This window comes from Haliotis rufescens, unplaced genomic scaffold, assembly GCF_023055435.1.
Source record: "Haliotis rufescens isolate VD_foot unplaced genomic scaffold, xgHalRufe1.0.p SCAF_38, whole genome shotgun sequence".
NCBI lineage: Eukaryota > Metazoa > Mollusca > Gastropoda > Lepetellida > Haliotidae > Haliotis > Haliotis rufescens.
The window spans coordinates 4,023,035-4,044,216 of NW_025964090.1; the positions used below are offsets into that span (position 1 = coordinate 4,023,035).

General features: G+C 40.0%; 1 protein-coding gene across 1 annotated transcript in view; it reads left to right on the forward strand.

Annotated features, from left to right (window-relative positions):
* Nucleotides 1-1,786: 1,786 nt before the first annotated feature.
* The window catches only part of LOC124113796 (fucolectin-1-like), a 42,067-nt gene continuing 22,671 nt past the window's right edge, over nt 1,787-21,182 (forward strand). The window contains exons 1-3 of the mRNA XM_046474317.2: nt 1,787-1,849; nt 7,460-7,672; nt 12,528-12,770. Of these exons, the coding sequence (XP_046330273.2) occupies nt 1,798-1,849; nt 7,460-7,672; nt 12,528-12,770 (508 nt within the window). The 5' untranslated portion in view covers nt 1,787-1,797. The remainder of the gene's footprint in view (nt 1,850-7,459; nt 7,673-12,527; nt 12,771-21,182) is intronic.

A 21,182-nucleotide genomic window follows, 5' to 3' on the forward strand; every position in this document is an offset into this window, starting at 1 on the left:
TATATTTACTACAGCATGTTTATGAAAGGATTCTAATCGTACTTAATGATCAGTGGTACTTCTACTTTGCCGAAAACCACATTGGATATTTGTAAAAAGATGATTGGTTTCCAAATGCCAAACTAATGTATTATTTACCATTCGTTTCATCATTTTGCAAAATCAACTGGTTAAATAAGAAGGACGATATTTAGATGGATCTGTATGATCCCGACAAGGATTTGGTAAGAGGACGACAATGGCATGATGCCACGAAGGGCGGATATTTCATATTTGCTCCAATATATCTAATCGCCCATGATCATATAGATTCTGAAGGTCAGACTAAAGGAAGGATTCGTATTTAGGTGAAGACCACAATGAAAGACGTCCTGCCTGATTAAACAGAAGTGCCTCCAGTCGCTTTATCTCCCGGAGGATAAAACGAATGATGACAGTTATACTGCCCTAGGTCAAATGTGTCTGTATGTTTTAGATACGTATCCTGGAAACAGATTGCTGACGGCTAATAAAATCTTGTATTGATAATTGTAACTCAATAAACCTGGTCATGAGACTTCTGCGATTCCGCTGAATTAAATGATTTGTGTTACTCAGTTAGGTGGGGCAAGAGGGGATCGACTCCCAATTTACATTTTGGAAGAGTGACCCATTGTATGATCACTCAATCAGTTTGATTTTTAGCTTATGCCGTGCCGTCCGTCGTCAATACGTCAACATTTTTTTCAAGCGATCCGACGTCTTCTCCCGAACCACTAATTGGAAATGAACAAAATTTGACTGGAAGTATCACTAGGCGGTGGGGATTAAAAATTGCACAAATAGCAGTGTTGACCAACACCACCACCATTTTTGGGATTTTTCTAATTTTTATTTTTTTAAATTTTTATGGAATGAAGTTGGACATAGATTCAATTGGGGATGGGGTTCGTTTCCGGGGCAGAATTCGAAAACCCTTCAGTGTATTTGATCGAAACTTGGCAAAGCTATCAGGCACATACTGATGTTGTGCCTTTTGATATTTTATTTTTTTTACGAATTTTTATTTTTTACAATTTTTATGGCAAGAAGTTGGACCTAGACTCAATTAGGGAACGGGTTCGTTTCCGGGTCAGAATTCGAAAACCATTCAGTGGGTAAACAATGTATGCTTCTTAAAGAACATTCAACTGTTGACTCATTACATACAGATTTGCACATTTACTAGTGGTTACTTTACAGACAGCTGCCGGGGGATTGTCATCTTTCTGATGACTCTTGTTTTTAAAGGAAATGATAACAAGAAGCTATTGTACGGTCACCCTTAGTTTCCATAACAAGGCCATGTATGCTGACAAGCCTAGAAACATAATCGTGGCGAACCGGGATTCGAACCCACAACCATAGGCGTCTGGCGTGCCCAAGGGTCGCAACTCTGCACAGCGAATCGAGGCGCCTTAGTTGACTGGGCCCCCCGTGCCCCAACCCCCCCCCCCCCCCCCCTTTTGACAGAGACTTTTTTCTTATTACATATTCCTTAATTAATTCTTAACGAAACAATTCTGATTCCGGGGCATGACAAGTTTTTAACAATTCTATTATATCAATGTTATCACATATGTTTTATTCCCACATGCTATCAACAAAGACAGTGAGTACTTGTTGCTATGCACTGTACGCTATGGTATTGACACACAACGATGATATCGACTTGCCCATCTTGAGGAAACGCCTTGACAAATAGTATTTTCTCAAGGTTACCTGAAGTACGCAAACCCTTCACTTAAATCATTAGAGTTGTCCAGTCGTGGAGAAAGGATGTTCCTTCCAAATACGGTCCTACTTCTCACTCATGCAACATTTGTATCAGGTTAGTACGGTCTCTCTCTCTCTCTCTCTCTCTCTCTCTCTCTCTCTCTCTCTCTCTCCGTTAGACCTGCATCACAAAAAAACAACATTTGTCATTTTAAAAATGTAATATATTCCTTGGGGGCATATCATTAGATACGACCATATATCTCATACTATATATCCATGCATGTTTGGGTAAAGTCCATATGTGTAATGAGGTCATTTTACTTTCTTTCCATTGTCCTTTGCGGTTTTGGTATAATACTTTATCGTTCTAGGATACCTATTAGCGTTGTGTTATGTGATGTTACTGCGAAAAGTTCTCTCAAAAAGCATTATCTTTTATTCCAAAATTTCACTGGAACGGATCTCGTGTAAATGTCGATCGTTGATATGGTATAGTATAACAAGAAAACAGCGTTATCACTATCCCCCACCATGAGGCACATAAGAAGTTTGTTTGTTCATAGAGTAGTGAACAATAACAATAAAAAAGAGCCCCATAAAGCCTTAAGAAGAGAAAGGCACTTGGGTCGCTTTTTGTCATCAGAAAAAAAATTAAAGGTGAAATTAATGCGCACAAAAAGCCCTTTCTCTGCACAAAAAATAACTCAGTCTTGATAAGTATCTCTTAGATGATCTAACTTAAGTTGTTTCTGAGAAAACCTGCCTCAATTGCAAACACTATGCATTAAGTTGAAAAGCACGGGGCAAGGGCCATAACTCTGTAAACAAAATATTTGTCGGGACCAATTTTCGAACACAGTCTTGACAAGTATCTCTTAGATAACGTGCAAACTTTCATTCATTTAATTTCAGTAGTTGCTGAAAAAACTTGTCCCCATTTCACTCAGTATACACTAAGTTGAAAAGCATGGAGCAAGGGCCATAACTCTGTAAAATATGAATGTGCGACACCAATTTTCGAACATATTTGGGGTCGTGAGTAGTAACATCAGTGTGCACAATTTCATTCCTCTAACTTGAATAGTTTTTGAGAAAATTTGGCCCAATTGAGAAGCGGACGGACGGACGAACTCCGTTCCAATATCCCCCGCCCAACTTCGTGGTGGGGGATAATAACGTTCTGCGTCAAGACCCTTCTGTGTTATATGTCCAGGCTTGGCTGGTAGCAAATCATTGTTACGTTTATTACCATATAGTACTGGGACAAGTCTCGTTCATCTTATTTGTCAACTCAGGAAACACAATAGTGTTTGTTATATAGTTATATTCCCTTCTCTAAGGGGTCAATTTTATGTTATTTGTCCAAGCTTGTGTTTGATTTGGGGTTTAAATTTCGCTTTGAACAGTGTTTAGATACAAATATGGCAGCTTATTAATTTTGAGAGAAAACCCCACAGTTATGCAGGTATTTGCCGTTTACCACGAATAAGGGATTCGAACCAAAGTTGTTTGCCTATCTATCAGTGAGATTTTGTATTACCCTACTGAATCGAGACAAGTCCCTCCACATGGGGCCATTAATAATGCATAATTATCCGATATATTGATGGGGAATATCCATTTGTGTTATATGTCATTTCCGCAAACGTTGTGTTTGGATGAAAGCGAAGAGGAATGCATTGTTAAGGGAGTTATCATTATTCGATTCATCTATCGACACGGTACTGTGGTGTCGATATCAACTATTTTAATTTTAACGTGTCTTTGTACAGCATTCGGGACATAGAAAACCGGACGTCATCGATAGTTTGATTGCTTGCAACATATATACAATTGTGGCTGGTACATATAACGTTTTTACATCGAATGCCGATGTCATACAGGTTTTTGCCTGTTAATCCCTTATATCGATCTGTTGGAACAAATGCCTATGTCTAGCGGGTGTTTTCTTCCATACACAATATGACAGGGTCATGTCAATAATTGACAATCCTGTCATTGATTCTTGCTAACGATCCAAGCCGTACGGGTACGATCACGTGCAATCAACCAAGTCACCGAGATCCATCCAATCTATTAGGTCGCCTCTTGCAACCAGTATCGGTGGCTTGGGACCAATTCTAACCCGGAATGTATGACAGATTGGCACGTATGACAGTTAACCAAAATTCCATATGATTTTTCCACCTGAACACGATAAATACGTGAGACCCGTGGAACCGTCTCAGCAAACTATCAACAAGACAATATGACAAGAGGGATGACTTCAGCTTTCAAATAGTCAAATTTTCCCTTGATGCCAAGCAATATTCCAGCAGCTCCAGCCTTTGGTATCTACATTTCACAACTTTTGGAGTACAGTCGAGGTACATTGAGACTGATACAACTCTTGCTCAAACGTTGTTTGATCAGGGTTAAAGCATTCAAGGTCTTAAAGAAGCTTGTCTTTGCGTGTGTTTGTGACGGGTGCCACCGGTGGGGCTGAACACCTTTCGCGAACACCTGGTTTCATAACCTTTTGAAAAGGATCCAAAAACTCTTTCCTTATGATACACTCGGAATCGTTAAATAAACTCTGCATTTAGCAGAGAATATGGAAATGTTTTTTTTCGCTTTTATCAACTTGTTATACCATACCTGGCAGATATCTTGCCATGAAAGTTTAATTATATTCCCATGTAGATATATATTCCCAACAGACCCGTGAAGATCCGGGGTGGAATAGGTCTTCAGCAACCCATGCTTGCCGTAAAAGGCGACTATGCTTGTCGTAAAAGGCGACTAACGGGATAGGGTGGTCAGGCTCGCTGACTTGGTTGATGCAGGTCATCGGTCCCAATTGCGTGGGGCGATGCTCATGATGTCAATCACTGGATTGTCTGGTCCAGACTCGATTATTTACAGACCGCCGTCATATAGCTGGAATATTGCTGAGTGCGGCGTAAATGTCTAACATGTAGGTTTCCATGAGAGTTAACCATTATTACCATATTTAACATATGGCATCCCGTGGGTGTAAACAAATATTCCCATTTCAGCATGTAAGCTCCAATGGCAGTTAACTACTAATCCCAAGTCTTACCTGTAGGCTTCCATGATCTTCTCCTGTGTAGCAAGTAGGCCCACGTGGGAGTTAACTAATATTCTAAGTGCAGCATGTAGGGCCCAATGTCTAGCAGGTAGATTCCAATTCAAGTTAATGTAACTTATATTCCTCATATAAATCAGGTAAGCTCCCAGTATAGGAGAAAATGACCTATTTGAAGAGTAAGCATGTTTCCAACAGGAAATGCCAAACATACTTACTTTTCAATACTCCCAAAGGGTCATACTTATCCGACTTATATACCGACTGAAAAAGCGAAAACACATACATAAATATAGCACATACTCGATACCCATAAAGGAACAGGTGGCTCGAACACAACACGAACGGTAATATTTTGTGCTGCTGGTTGTTCTCTGTTATGAATCACGTTGCTTGAACGTGCAGCACACACCCGGTGCAGCCGATATCTCAATTTCAGCTACGTGGGTTAGTATCAAGATGGAACGTGACGACATTTTCATAACGCAGTATAGTTATCTCGAGAACAAAGATGAAGTCGGTACAGAAGATGACGATTATCTCTACAAGTTTGGAGAACCTTCACAAGAACTTGATGACGACAATTTCAACACAGCGTTGAATTATTTCATATTTGAGGCGAGAAAACAAGATGGGACTCATCTCCAGACTTGACCTTTATATGGTATTTTCACGGCAGTGCAGTCCTACCTTCGGTCGAAAGAGAATTTGTATGACAGGTGAGAATGAATTTTTATAGAAAAAAAATATCCATAGAAATGTATGTCTAGTGTATATTTATAAGGTTGTTGACTTTGTTTAGATTATGTTTTCAATTATTTTCTGTGTCGTTCCATATTCTTGAAAACGTTGCTGAAAAATACCTTAATTATTGCTTTTAAGACTATACATTTTTTAAATATAAATGTAAAAACATGTATTTATAGTACTAAACTTTGCATTGAGAGGGGATAGAGAACAGACAGTGGATGTCGCCAAACCCTCAAATTACTGGCCCAAATAATGATACCAACGGGCGTCGCTACTTACTGTTCACAGAAGACATCTCTGAAACGAATACAGGCGGGGATTAAGGGCAGAAAGGTGAAACCAAAGAAAGTTCGGGCGTATAAAAATGAAGAAAATCCCAAACGATGCTATATTCAGCGTTTGAGAAATATCGGTCTTTGCTGTAAATTCTGTTATAACTCTATTTAACTCTTATTAACTCTATTTTATGACTCATTTGTTGATATTATCCTTATCTTTGATGGTGCATTAGGAACTTACATCGCATCAAAACATAAAGAATGTTTGAATAATTTATAAAAGTCTGTATCAGGAAATATCACTTTTGTTTATATATATATACTGAACAGCATTGAAAACGCACCAGCAATAAATCTTGAAATATTACAAAAACAACTTGAGCAATGACCGATTTTAATTAGAACAGACATAGACGGATTATTAAGAAAGACGACAAAGGAAACAGGAATACCACACAGTAATTACATTTACGTCATCAGTGTAAGGAAGACACATAGTGTTAAAATGAAAAGTCAATATCTGGTATGTCCGCCATTGGCAGCAACACAGGCCATGCAATGTCTTCTCATTGATCGAATAAGTCTGCGAATAGTGTTCTGGGGCATTCCACTCTTGACGTAGTGTATCTTCAAGTTCTCTCAGGTTCTGTACTTGCGGACGACGTGAGAGGCGTTGACCCAGGTAATCCCATAGATGTTCAATTGGAAACAGATCGGGTGACATGGCTGGTTATGACTGATGCCGCCCCACACCATGACACTCCCCCCCCCCCATCGATCTGTCTGTACAACGCAGTCATTGTGGTAACGTTCTCCACGTCGACGCCACACTCACAGTCGACCGTCAGCAATCCGTAAATGAAAACGTAAACGGACTTTCTTAGGAATGTTTACAAATTGAAACTATATATCCATTATCTTCCAGGGCACCGAATTGAGGCGGTTCGCTGCTTCAAGCGACCATGAGACGAACAACGTGAGGTAGCTTCAAATATCATATCCACTGCCAAGCTGCAGAGATGCCAGTCGATTACTACGGAGACTTCAGCAAAATATCAATAGCACATGAAAATAGTGTACATAACGAGTAAAATTGTACCAAACATTTGCTCCTGTAATAAACTTTGAAAACATGTCATTCGACAGGGCTTTAATATGTTCCTTTGTACCTGTTAAGAAGAGCTGGCATGTTAAAAAGCTATTTAGAAACATTGTACAGAAAAATCGTTGACAGAGGAACAGATCCGTGGTCAGAGGGACATTATTGCGATAATTTCCCAGGGCAAATTGACATTATAGTTGTCCGGTCCAGAGACATTCAAAAGAATATCCCGGTTGAGTGGGGCGTAAGGACAGTACGAGTAAAGAGTGACGTGCAAGAACAATGGAGTGACGTCGCTGAAGGTTTATAATGGGAGTTGACATACAATCGCACTTCTACAATAGAGGTAGTCTAGCAGAACGTGTTTTCAGTAAATGTTGTATGATGCCCCATTCGGCAATATTCGAGACAGACCATTTGTTTCCAACTCAACGTATTGTCTTCAGGACACCAAACATGTATCGGTCCCTTTTGTAAGATTATTTCTTTTCTTGCATCTATCAGGTAACCTCAATCTGGCCTTAGGCAAACCAACTAAATCTTCAACCTTCATCAATAACAAAGGCAGAGCAGTAGATGGCAACAGAGAAGCAGTCTTTTCAAGGAGCTCGTGTTGGGAGAGCCAAGACGGGGACATGCAGCCATACTGGATGGTTGACCTTCAAAGTGACTTCTTATTGGAATACGTTACCATAACGAACCGAGTGGATTGTTGTGGTAAGGACAATTAAACCTATACGGGCCGCATGTTTGGCATGTATATACTGAACCGCAAAAGAAACGTCATCCAAAGTAACATTGCATGAAAAGTTGTCATTTAAATATCTGGGTAATTTTTGTGAAAGTTTCTAATATTTAACATAACCTTGTCCGGAAAAATGAAATTTGATGATAAAAAAACAAAGCAGATGACAATAAAACCGATCGCCCAAAGGCAGCACGGCAACGGCCATGGTAACCCAATGCACGTGAGTTCCGTGCAAATTGAAATGCACATTCGTTCCCCAATTTCTTGCCCTATAAAAATCCACACAGATCAGATAACATTCATTCGTTAGTGAATTGGTATCACATGCAAAGGTTGACAAGAAATCAGCGACACCAAGCCCTTGGACGATTGCAAGATGGACAAACCCCCGGCAAGTAGCCAATGCATTTCACGTCCACGTAAGGACCACATACAGGCTCCAGCAACGGTACCAGACCACCAACACTACAGATGACCGACCACGTAGTGAAGACCAAGGGTCACCACCTGACGTCAGGATCGTCAGATATTCGACGGCATCTTCAAGAACGCGTTGTTACTGCTGTGGAAACGGCTCGACAGACCATGGGGACACAACAGCGACACATTAGTGCGGACACCGTGCGTCGAAGATTGACGAGCAGACACCTCCACTGTCACAGGCCACACCGAGGACCCATGCTGACACCACGTCATCGCCGGGACCGTCTTCAGTGGGCAACACAGAACCAGCATTGGCGCCTCCAGCAGTGGAGGAGAGTCCTCTTCTCAGACAAGAACCGTTACTGTATCTCAACAGCAGATGGCAGAGAGAGTCTGGCGACGCCGTTGGGAACGTTATTCGGATGCTTGTGTTGTTGAGAGAGACTTGTGGGTCGGCCCTGTGGTCTTCCAGAACATCGGTCCAGGGAGAGGCAATGGTGTCACAGCAGCTCGGTACAATTGATCAAGTCTTGAGATCGCACGCCATACCTCATTTGGCACGTCGCCGCAACCACGAGTTTCAGCATGATAACGCCCGTGCCCACACTGCGAGAGCAACAAGAGACTTCCTCCAGCAGAATGGCATCAGAACCATGCAGTGGCCTGCCCTCAGTTCCGATTTAAATCCCTTTGAGCACCTGTGGAGCGAGATTCAAAGACTGCTGAATGACGTCCGACCAAGGCCGACAACTACAGCTGAACTGCGTCAGGCGTTCCTCAGAGTGCGGGCTCAAGTGCCCATGGCCTTCATCAACCGCCTCAACATGTATCTATGTATCCATGTATCGACGTTGCACGGCAGTCATCAATGCACATGGCAGACACACGAGATACTGACTTGTGATGCCATTTTCTCAGAGACAAGTGTTATGTTTCGCTTTAAGAACATTTGACACTTTAATTTCAACCTTGATGATCAGTTTTGACAAGTTTCATCTTTTTAATATGTCTCAAAGTGTGTTTACAAATAAGGTTTCTTATATATCTATCCATGATGACGTTTCTTTTGCGGTTCAGTATACTAGAATATCAGCCACTGCCGACCACGTTAAGTGTTTCTGATTGTGTGAGTGATTTGGTGAGATTCACGCGTTGTACCGATGTGAAGAATCGAATCGCGGACCGTCCGTGTGACGACACCTTATCTCAAGTACAAGTGATTTTACTGAAATTCAATGATTAATGATTTTGACATGTTGTTAATGTTGCTTAAAATGTACTTATATTTTGTATTCGGTTATCGTTTAAAAGGGTCATCTAAAACGATGACAACAGTGTGTGCTGATTCAAACTGGTGTCCATGACCTGTGTCATCTATCATTAGTGGCTTGGAGTTCAGAAATTATACACAAGTGACAATTTACTGTAAAATATTGATTACCAACAACCTGACAGTATTGGAATTGGTCTTTCGCATAATGTCATTGAGCAATTATGTTCACTTGCCAACATGATTTTCACTTGAGAGTGTAGCACAGGATTTGGCTCTGGCGCTTTCATACATATGGCCTTGTAGCATATGGTTTTGTAAAATGTAATGTCTATGTTATCTCAAAGATAACGCTCAATTCACTCAAAAACGTAATTATATACTAATCAAAGTCAGTGAAGGATCACATCTTTAATGCAACATGAAATTATGATATGAAGTCAAATATTGGAATAAAACCCGTACACTATCATTGGGTGAACCCTCTGGAGCCACGCTAAGAAGGTAAAGGCATGCTGTGAGGACACCATATGCACGTGATGCATGATAACCATAGTTGCCACCGTTGTGACTGTTTGTGACTGGAACCTTGCATTCCGTTGCTTGAAACCCAAACAAGCGTTAACTGCAATTGCTGAAAACAGAAACAACGTCGTTTGACAGTCGAGGAATTACCCAGATGCGTAGGGATGCTTGAAACTGGGGCAACACAACGCCACTTTGCCAACGTCCTTGGTGTGAGTCAAAGCGTGGTCTGCAGGGCATGGAATCGGTATCAGACTCATGGTTCAACTACCCAGTGACATAGAGGTGGTCGTGAACGTTCCAACACACCGAGATGACCGGTTTATCTTGCACTCAGCAAAATGTTATCACTTTGTGATGGCAGCTACGCTCTTCACAGATGAGCCACGGTGCTGGTTAGACTTCACTGGTCGACCTGCTCGAGTGTGGCGTAAAGCAGGAGAATGATTTCAGGATGCTAACGTAGCTGAATGTGACAGATGGGGAAGTGGCTCATTAATGGTTATGGGTCGAGTCAGCCGGGCTGGGAGAACTGATGGCCATGTGTTTGTGAGGGACACGATGGCAGGTATGCGTTACAAGGATGGGATCTTGGATGTATGAGACTGTATGCTGGTGCAGCTGGTCCTGACTTCATCCTCATGGACGACAATGCACGTTTCTATCGTGCCAGAGTGGTTGATGCTTACCTTGAGCAAGAGACAATGGAGCTCGGTCACCGGATCATGCTTCAGGTGTCCATCTGCATCCAGGTTCTCTCCAAGAACTGGGAACTTTTCTTACCCAAGAGTGGTACTCTTCCCTTCGCATCCAGACGCTTATTTGAAGCATGCGACGACGGTGCCAGGCTGTCATCGAATCTCGTGGATCACATACCCGCTATTGACAGTTGTTGTGTAATGCTCAATGACTTTTTCCGTGATTTTGATTTGTTGGTTGCTGGCATGATGACATTTTTTTGCAGTCTAATCTAGTGATTGACATCGTGACCATCGATCCATACAATTGGGATACGATGACATGTCAACCAAGTCATCGAGCCTGACCACCCGATCCCTTTAGTTGCCTCTTACGAGCATAGTCGTCTTTTACGGCAAGCATGGGATGCTGAAGACCTATTCAAACCCGGGTCTTCAAGGGTGCCAGAATACGTACAAGCAGCCATACATGTATACATACGTGCATGCACATCGCTCACATAAATGAAATAATCGTAAAGGATACATGTTAAAATGTACGAGGGGCGTTCAATAAGTTTTGCAACTTCAATATAAGACAAAGTCGCAGCACTTTTATGTTTCAATATAATCTCCATTCACCTCAATACACTAATTTCATTTGTTCTTCAAGCTTTCAATACCACTTTTATAGAAATCCGCAGATTGACCCTTTAACCACGCCTCCGTTGCAGCCTTTATGTCCTCGTCATCCTGGAAGCGTCTTCCACGTAGGGGAGATTTCATTTGCCGGAACAGGAAATAGTCACTGGGGGCTAAGTCTGGGCTGTAGGGTGGGTGACTTAACTGTTCGAATCCAGATTCACATATGGCGACGTGTGCGATTCTAGACCGGATGCAAAAGTAGAATACCACGTGTTAACATCCAACGGCGTTTCTGGCGAATAGATTTTCGCAATTCTTTCATTACATTAGCATAATACTTTTCATTGATTGAAGTTTTTAGTGGCATGTAATCAATCAGTAATGTGACTCTTGCATCCCAAAATATGGTAACCATTACCTTGCCCGCCGATGGTTGAGTGCGAAACTTCCTCGTAGGCGGAGATTTGGGGTGCTTTCATTGCATGAATTCCATTTTAGTTTCTGCTTCCCATGTTTCATCACTTGTCACTAGACGAGAAAGAAATCCGGCTTCATCAGCAGTACAGAGATCGAGGAGGTCTCGACAACTTTCAGTTCCCTGATGGCGATCTTGAGCTCTGAGGTTTCTAGGTACCCATTTTGCAGATACCTTGGACATACCAAGATGCTCATGAATAATGGTTACAACAGTTCCAAATGATATTTGATTCACTCGTCGTTCAGACAACTTTCCTCTTTCTATAGCAGCAATGGTTTCAGGTGGGGTGGCATCTGAAGGCCTGACTGACCTTGGGTCATCGTCTATGGACTCCCTACCTCTTTTAAACTGACCAACGGCAAACTGTGGAATAGTCAGGAGCATCCTTACCAATCACTTCACACATGCGATCATGGGTTTCTTTTGCTTTGCATCCCTCCTTGGTAAGGAACTTTATTACAGCGCATTGTTTATGTTTGAGAGAATCCATGATGGTGAATGAAGACATCACATCTAACTTATTGTTGTGTTTGGAACTTGTTATGACACATGTCAACCTGATGTTATGACTAGTGTCATACCTGCCACAAGTTGACATTGTTTGTGTGAACACAAATGCCCAGGTTGCAAAACTTATTGAACGCCCCTCGTACCTGTTCCGGTGTGTTCACAGAGATCAATTTAATATTTCGTTGGTTTGGTTAAAAAGCTGTACATCAGGGACTGAAATAACATTATCCACTCAATCCACTCAAAGAGGCGAAAAAATGTTGATACAAATGCCAGATATGCCCTTTGTGTTCCAGGTGAACGAATGCATGACCTCAAGATTGAGGTCTTCGCGGATGACCCCGTGCTGCACCCATCGACCCCATCATACCTGTGTGCGATGTATGATGGGCCAATGCCTGTTGGTGCAACAGAAAATATCTCATGTTCTTGTGCTGCTCAAGGGCGTTATATCAGAATCCGGGGTCTGGACAGACAGCACCAAAGCGATCTACTAACACTGTGTGAAGTTGAAGTGTTTGAGAGAACATCTACACGGTGTAAGTATTTCACGCTTATCTTTCGATAATTCTATCTGGTAAAAGCAGAATCCATTGTACGATACCGACTAAACTGTAACCATGAGTCACCATCAAATAGTAAAAGTGTTCACGAAAGGGTGACCATGGCACATCTGTTACAAACACATACAAATGCAAGTATTCACATGTCCTAACGCTGGAATAAGGTAACAGTCAAACGAGGGAATTACATCAGACATCATTTGGTCACTGATGAGGCACATGTGGAAATTTCTTCCACATATGTAGCATAATCACCTGCGAGTTTTACTAAGGCCTTAAATGCTGTAACCCTGATCATACAACTGAGTCATATGACGTTCTTTCAAATCTTCGTAGAGTGAGTGAGTGAGTGAGTTTAATGTCACATCGGCAATATTTCAGCCATATCGTGACGAGTTTAAATTTGACATTAATATTATACTTTTAAACTATATAAAATTCGGTCATCGAATGACAGTAAAATAACTAGACTTATCACAGCAATATATTTAAAACTAGTATGGAATCATAAAATGGATAGCACAATACATAAAATCACATTATAAAAACGGGCTATAGATCGCCAGCAACTGAAGGTAGATCACCATACGAGGGACCATGAGGACTTACAGTACTTTAGCTTCCTGCATGGACCCCAGCCGGATTTCATCCCTTCAGGTGTTGGCGATTATTGACAAATTTAGCCAAATTAAAAAAACCCAACATATTCTACGATTAAAACTTTAGTAAGAATAACATACCCTCTCGGGGGAACAATAATGTTACACTAACCATGATCAATAAGAGATATTAATTTATTCTACTAATGTTAAAAAGTCATTTATTCTATACAAAATAAATTAACAAAATGTATTATGCAATTCTATTTCTTTAAAAAAGCAAATAATTAAATGCGAACTAATAGTATTAAAGAGATCCTTCATAGATGAAACCTTATATATTTATCCCTTGTGATGGAAAAATCAACACAGTGAAGCAGGACATGCTTAACCGTGATTCTTTCATCACAAGGGATACAGAACGGAGGATCCTCACCTTTCAATAAATATTTATTGGTGTAACGAAAATTGCCAACATGACATCGTCGTAAAATGACCTCTTCAAATCTGGACTGACACCCAAAGTAGGTGTAACCAATAGTTGGTTTTATTTGATGTATTTTATTTATACCCACTTGGGTGTCCCACTTCTTTTGCATCAGATCATGACTAAGATCTACTCACTAGCTTGTAATCAGTGTATGGAAGCAAAAGTGGTGTCACACTGCTGCTTTAGCTGCAGCATCAGCCATTGTGTTACCAATGATTCCAACGTGGCTGGGTAACAAACAAAATACGATGTCGTATTGGCTAGTAGCAATTTCATTAAATAATTCAATAATTTTGATTAAAAGTTGATGTTGACATGAAATGTTATGGACAGCCTGCAGGTAAGTACGAGAATCGGAAAATATGATAAACTTCTTATATTTTGACTGTTTACTGACATAAAAGCTGTAAAATTGGCATTGGCCTCTGCTGTGAAAATAGAACTATTATCGGGTAACCTGGAGGAGATAGTCCTGGATCCAATGACGGTGGCGCTGGCAACAGCGTCACTATCTTTGGATTCATCTGTAAATATAGCTTTGTAAGTATCATATGTATTTCTTAATTCATTATGTTGTTGTTGATAAATAAGTTGACTTGTTTAGATTTGTTTGTTTATTTAATGTTAAATCCACCTCTGGCTTTACTAACTGCCAAGGTGGAGAAAACAAAAGCAGCGTGGGGGCTTTATTTTTCAAGAGTAATTTTAGCGGCAGAATTATCAGATTGTAGTCTTATTCGAAGTGGAGGGAGAACCGATGATATTTATTGTAAAGGGGGTTAGAAACACAGCCATATGCAGGATTCGAGTTATTTGAACGTAATTTAGAAGTATACTGTTTAAGAGATGGCTCATCAGCCTTAACGTACAGGCTGTCAATGGGAGAAGTTCGGAAAGATCCAAGACAGAGTCTTAGACCTTGATGATGGATAGAGTCCAAAAGTTTAAGATTGCTTTTGCAGGCTCCACCATAGATGATGGAGCCATAATCCAGTTTAGAGCGAATGAGTGCTCTGTGCAGTTGAAGGAGGGTTTTCTGACCCCCTCCCCACTTGGAATTTAAAACTACTTTCAGTAGGTCAAGGGCCTTCAGGCATTTATTTTTCAAATATTTTATGTGTGGTAAAAAGGTTAAATGGTGATCAAAAACAATATCCAGGAACTGAGCCTCTTTTACAACTGTGACTGGAGTGCTATTTAAAACTAAATCAGGGTCTTATGAGGTTTGTATTTCCTACAAAAAATGTATACAATTTGTTTTGAATTTTGACAATTTAAAACCATTTTCCAATGACCATTTATTTATTTTGTTTAGACACAGTTGTAATTGTCTTTGGATAGTGTGCTTGTTTTCACCACGACATGATATGTTAAAATCATCCACAAAAAGCTTAAGTGATCCATCAATTGAATCTTTTAAAACTTTGGAAAGACTATTTATTGTTATGCTGAACAATGTAACAGACAAAATACTGCCCTGTGAGACACCCTGATCCTGATTATAATGATCAGATAGGGTTGAACCCACGAGAAATTGAAATTGTCTGTCTGATAAAAAAATTGATATAAATTGAGGCAAACGGCCTCGCAATCCAAAGGCATGTAAGTCTTCCCAAAATACCGTGCTTCCATGTAGTGTCATATGCTTTTTCTAGATCGAAAAAAGAAAGACACTTCATATGTTTGTTTATAACAGCATTCTAAACGAATGACTCCAATCTAACTTAATGGTCAATGGTACTGCGATATTTACGAAAACCACATTGAATATTTTTGATTAAGTTATTTGGATTCTAAGTACCAAGTTAATCTATTATTGACCATGCGTTCCATGGTTTTGAAAACGCAGCTAGTCATTGAAATGGGTCGATAATTGGAAGGATCATTATGATCACGTCCAGGCTTAGATATGGGAACAATGATAGCTTCACGACATTAAAAGAAGGAAGTTCTCCTGACGTCCATATTTGATCAAATATTATGAAAAGGGTTTCTAAACAGGATTGTGGTAAATGTTTTAAGAGTTGATAATGAATATGATCAGACCCTACAGCAGTATCATGAGCTTGCCCAAGTGCAGTATGGAGCTCATGAATGGAAAAGACTTCATTGTAATCTCCCTCGTTATCTGAATTAAAATTTTATAGGTTTCTTTTCCTGCAGCTATTTGTATATTTTAAATTGAAGGACATAATAAGGGGAGGAAAAATGTTCAGCAAGAGTTTCACCAAGTTTGTTTGCAATATCTGATTTATCAGTTAACAACTGATCACCATCTATGAGCTGGTGCATGCTTGATTTATTACCCTTACCTTTTATTTTCTGAATCATGTTCCATACCTTGGACATAGGCGTCCGTGAATTTATCTTGGATACATAATTTTGCCAATATTGGCGTTTGTTTTGTTTCAAAGCATTTATAATTTTGAATTTATTTAGATTAAGTACCATTGGATGGCGACGGAAATATTTCTCAACCTTTTACGGTGCATTCTTAGCTTGTTTGAAATATTTGTTAAACCATGGTTTACGAATATGGGGAATTGTGGAGGACGTTCATCAGCTATTCTATTTAGTTCATCAGAGAAACGTTTTATGGGGTCGGGAACATCAATAAACACTTTAGGTTTGAGTTCATTAGTACAGAGGATTTCATATAAAGGCCAGTTGGCTTTAGTAAAATTCCATCGTGATGATGGAGGAATATCAGATGGTGTTAAAGATTTTAAAATGGTGGTAAAATGGTCACTTTCACAGAAGTCATCGTGGACTGACCATTTGAATTCACTTAGTAAGTTGGAATCTACAACTGATAAGTCCAGACAAGAGTAAGTACCGGTTGCGGGAAGTAAATATGTGTTATAACAATCATAAAAATTTATAAATCATTATTTAAGAAAACGTCTTCTTGTAATTTACCCTTGGTATTGCTGGCAATGCTACCCCAAAGTGGGTTATGGCCATTCAAATCCCCCATGAGAACACAGGGTTAAGGGAGCTGGTCATTAAGTGCCTTATGATGGGACTGTCGCAGAGAATATGACATATAATATGCAATATATAAAGAACACAATGTAAAAACAATATTCAATGTGACACGGACTGCAACAGCCTGAAGAGGAGTATTTAGAGGAACAGGACTATGAATGACGCCCTGCCTCACCATTACAGAAGATCCTCAAGTAGGAGTAGAAATGCAATGGTAGGAGTCATACTGTCTTAAATTAAAATTATCCGTTATTTTGAAGAGGGTTTCTTGAAGAGAAAATGCTGATGGTTTTAAATCTTGAATTAATAGCTGAAGGTCATTACAATTATTCCGAAGGCCTCTACAGTTCAATTGTAGTAAGTTAGTCGAACAGCTCATGGAGGTTCAATTGGAGATCGAGATCGAGGGAAGGGTCCTCTCCGTGACTTCCATATCTGGAGGTTCAAAGCTGTTATGAACCTCTTCAGGGATTGTCAACGGGGACGGCACCTCTATTCTCTTTTCTTTGTTTCCTTTCTCTGTTTGTAGGATGTTTAGTTTTGCGTACTTTCTGTACTGTCTTGGGTTCAGGTTCAGGTTCACAGTTAGGTCCAGTCTGAGGCACAGTCTGCTGTTCAGGCTGAATCTCAGTCTGTAAGGCAGTCTGTACTGTCATGCTGTTTACTGCAACGGAAGCACACATGTGATTTGTCACAAGACCTGGCCCAATAGAAATAGCATGTTCGGTTGTACCTCCGAAGTTGCTAAATAATGACACCATCGACTGGAACTGCTCAAACATTCCTCGACATAGAAGGATTTTTATTTGATCTTGTATCAGTGGACTGCGTGGATGTGAGACAGACATGATTAGATGATGCTTTCATGACACTTTCATGATGCCTTATCGGAGTCATTATAAAAAAGTGACATTATTTGAAGATTTAAAAAAGATAAAAACCAGTCTCTCAACATGACAACTTTATTTTCGTATTTGCTTTCAACAACACCTGTAAAGATTGAAAATAACAAATTGCAACATTACAAACCTTTGGTTCAATATCTTTGAAAGAGTTTATCCTGTAGCAGAGGCGGTCCATGCCTTTCCCGTAACAGTGCTAAAATTGGTCCAGATTCACTAAAAGAAGGTTGTTTGATGAGAATATTAACTTTCAGAATCTAAATAAGTAATGAGGTTCAGTTTCAGATGAAAACGGAAATAATATATTTACAATATGTGGGGAAAAAATTGACTTTCCATATATATTTCTGTTAGGATGTGTAACACATAAATATGATGTTGACCACATAAACCAACAATACATTCTTCTGAATCAGTAATATGCTAAATAGTCCAGGCAATCTAGAATATTTTCACTCAACTTGGAACTAATTGCATCAGAATTTATTTCACCCAATGCATTTTCAGGTCCCGGAAACAACATACTAAAAGTCCCAAGCAAACCCAAGTTTTGGAAATATGTCTTATTTGCATAATCCAATATGGCCACCAATTATTAATGTATCTTCCATATTCAGATGAGGTTAAATGTTTTAATGAAAAAAGCATGTGTTGTATTGCGAAATAGCTGTATAATGTTTGTAAAGAGATATTCACATCTACTGTACGTTTTCGACCATTGACAAATCTACAAAAATTTAAGATGGCCGCCAATTTCAAGATGGCCGAAAGGTTTCCTAAATGTGTGTTTACACTGTTGAATCTTTTAGCTCTAAAGCAGTGTGCTAGGACTTATATGCGTATTACTTGGCACACTAACTTACTGAAGTGTAGTTAACACTTTTAGATAGAAACTCCGTCACCAAAGCCCCTTGGTGGCTTAAATTTCCAAGATGGCCGCCAAGAGTTTGATGGCTGGACATAGAATAACAATACACTGTTAGTCTCTGATGACATATTTGAGTGATTTGAACTTCTACACTGGGGTAACAGACCCAAGGATGCATGTAGAATACTCAATCATTTGCATCAGTCCAATATAACCACCAAGTAGCAATATTTATCTCTTAATTGACATGTTTTGTCGACTTTAAATATCAATGTTGATTGTTATTGTCTGAATCTACGTATTAACATGACGATAAACGGTACAACAAGTTTCGTTTTCATTCATGTAAATACTTGTTGGAAACAAGTATGACCTATATGAGGTCCTCTCAGAATTAACCCAAACCAGAAGAAGTCGATGAGTTATCTCCCTTGTAGTTCATTTGCGGATATTCAGTATAACCACCAAATACCAATATTTGAATATAAATCTGAAACTTTTTATCCACTTCTCATTCCGTTACTTGATTGTGTGATTCATGAACATTATTATGACCATACACAAATTGATTGTGATATTAACATTTGTATGTCAAATAGATATGAAATGGATTTTGACGATGATTATAACAGGGAAATATTCAACGATGAACTTGTAAAAGCTATCAGCAATCTTAGAAAACTCCAGGTTTAGATCAAATTTTAGGGGAATATGTGAAAGCAGGATAATGTTACTATATTCCTTATCTCCTTGAGTTATTTAAATTATCTCTTTAAAAATTGACCGTTTCCGGATCCGTGGAACATAGGTATAATTCTTCGTCTACATAAGATTGGTGACAAAACAAAGCCAGATAACTATAGGGGCATCACTTTAATGAATGTATTAAGCAAACTCTATACATCAATCATTAACAAAAGATTAACATTTAGGGCAAATAGTTTTAAGAAAATATCGGAGGAACAAGCTGGCTTTCGCGAAGGTAACTCTGCTTCTGATAACATTTTTGTTTTGATAGCTCTAATCGACAAGCATTTGTCCAAACGTAAAGGTAGATTCTACGTCGCTTTCGTAGATTTTATAAAAGCGTTTGATTTATCTGCTATTAAATCTGTGTATGAAAAGGTTAGAAATACCGTGAAGTCGAATGGAAAATTTTCAGATATATTTGAATCTCGCAGAGGTTTAAAATTTTCGAAGGGTGTGTTTTAAGCCCTTTCATATTTTCTCTGTATATAAACGAACTGGTTCATACATTTGACAATGAAAACATTAGAGGTGTACGACTTTTTCCTGAATATAAAGAATTCTTGATCCTTTTATTTGCAGATAAGTTAGCACTTTCTGAAATTTTAAGATCATAAAAAGAACTTGGGTGCTTGTACACGTCTAATAACATATTCTTTAAGACCCGTGAAGATCCGGGATAGAATAGGTCTTCAACAACCCATGCTTGCCGTAAAAGGCGACTAACGGGATCGGGTGGTCAGACTCGCTGACTTGTCTGATGCATGTCATCGATCCCAATTGCGTGGATCGATGCTCATGATGTCAGTCACTGGATTGTCTGGTCAAGACTCGATTATAGAAAATACTTAGCTCGTTTAAGAACTGGAGGTGCAAAAATCTACATTAATATTGGAAGATGGAAAAAGAGAAAAAGATGAAACTTGGCAAAACTGATCATCAAAATTTACATCAAAGTGTCAAATGTTCTTAAAGTGAAACACTAGTCTCTGACAAAATGGCATCACAAGTCAGTATCTCGCGTGTCCGCCATGTGCATTGATGACTGCCGTGCAACGTCGATACATGGAATTGTTGAGGCGGTTGATGAAGGCCATGGGCACTTGCGCCTACACTCTGAGGAATGCCTGTCGCAGTTCAGCTGTAGTTGTCGTCCTTGGTCGGACGTCATTCAGCAGTCTTTGAATCTCGTCCAGCAGGTGCTCAATGGGATTTAAATCGGGACTGTGGGCAGGCCACCTCATGGTCCTGATGCCATTCTGCCTGAGGAAGTCTCTTGTTGCTCTCGCAGTGTGGGCACGGGCGTTATCATGCTGAAACTCGTGGTTGCGGCGACGTGCCACATAAGGTATGGCGTCTAGTCTCCAGATTTGATCAACGTGCCAAGCTGCTGTTACACCATTGCCTCTCCCTGGACAGAGATGTCCTTGAAGACCACAGGGTCGATCCTCTGTGCAAAACAAATTCCCACCCACACCATGATGCTCGAACCACCCCAGATCTCAAAAACAAACATCCGAATAACGTTCCCCAAGGCGTCGCCAGACTCTCTGCCATCTGCTGTTGAGATACACGGCTCTTGTCTGTGAAGAGGACTCTTCTCTACTGCTGGTGGCGCCAATGCTGTAGCTATGTTGCCCAATGAAGACGGTCCCGGCGATGACGTGGTGTCAGAATGGGTTCTTGGTGTGGCCTGTGACGACAATCGTCGACGCACGGTGTCCGCACTAATGTGTCGCTGGTGTGTCTGTTGAGCAGTTTTCGCAGCAGTAACAAAGCGATCTTGAAGATGCT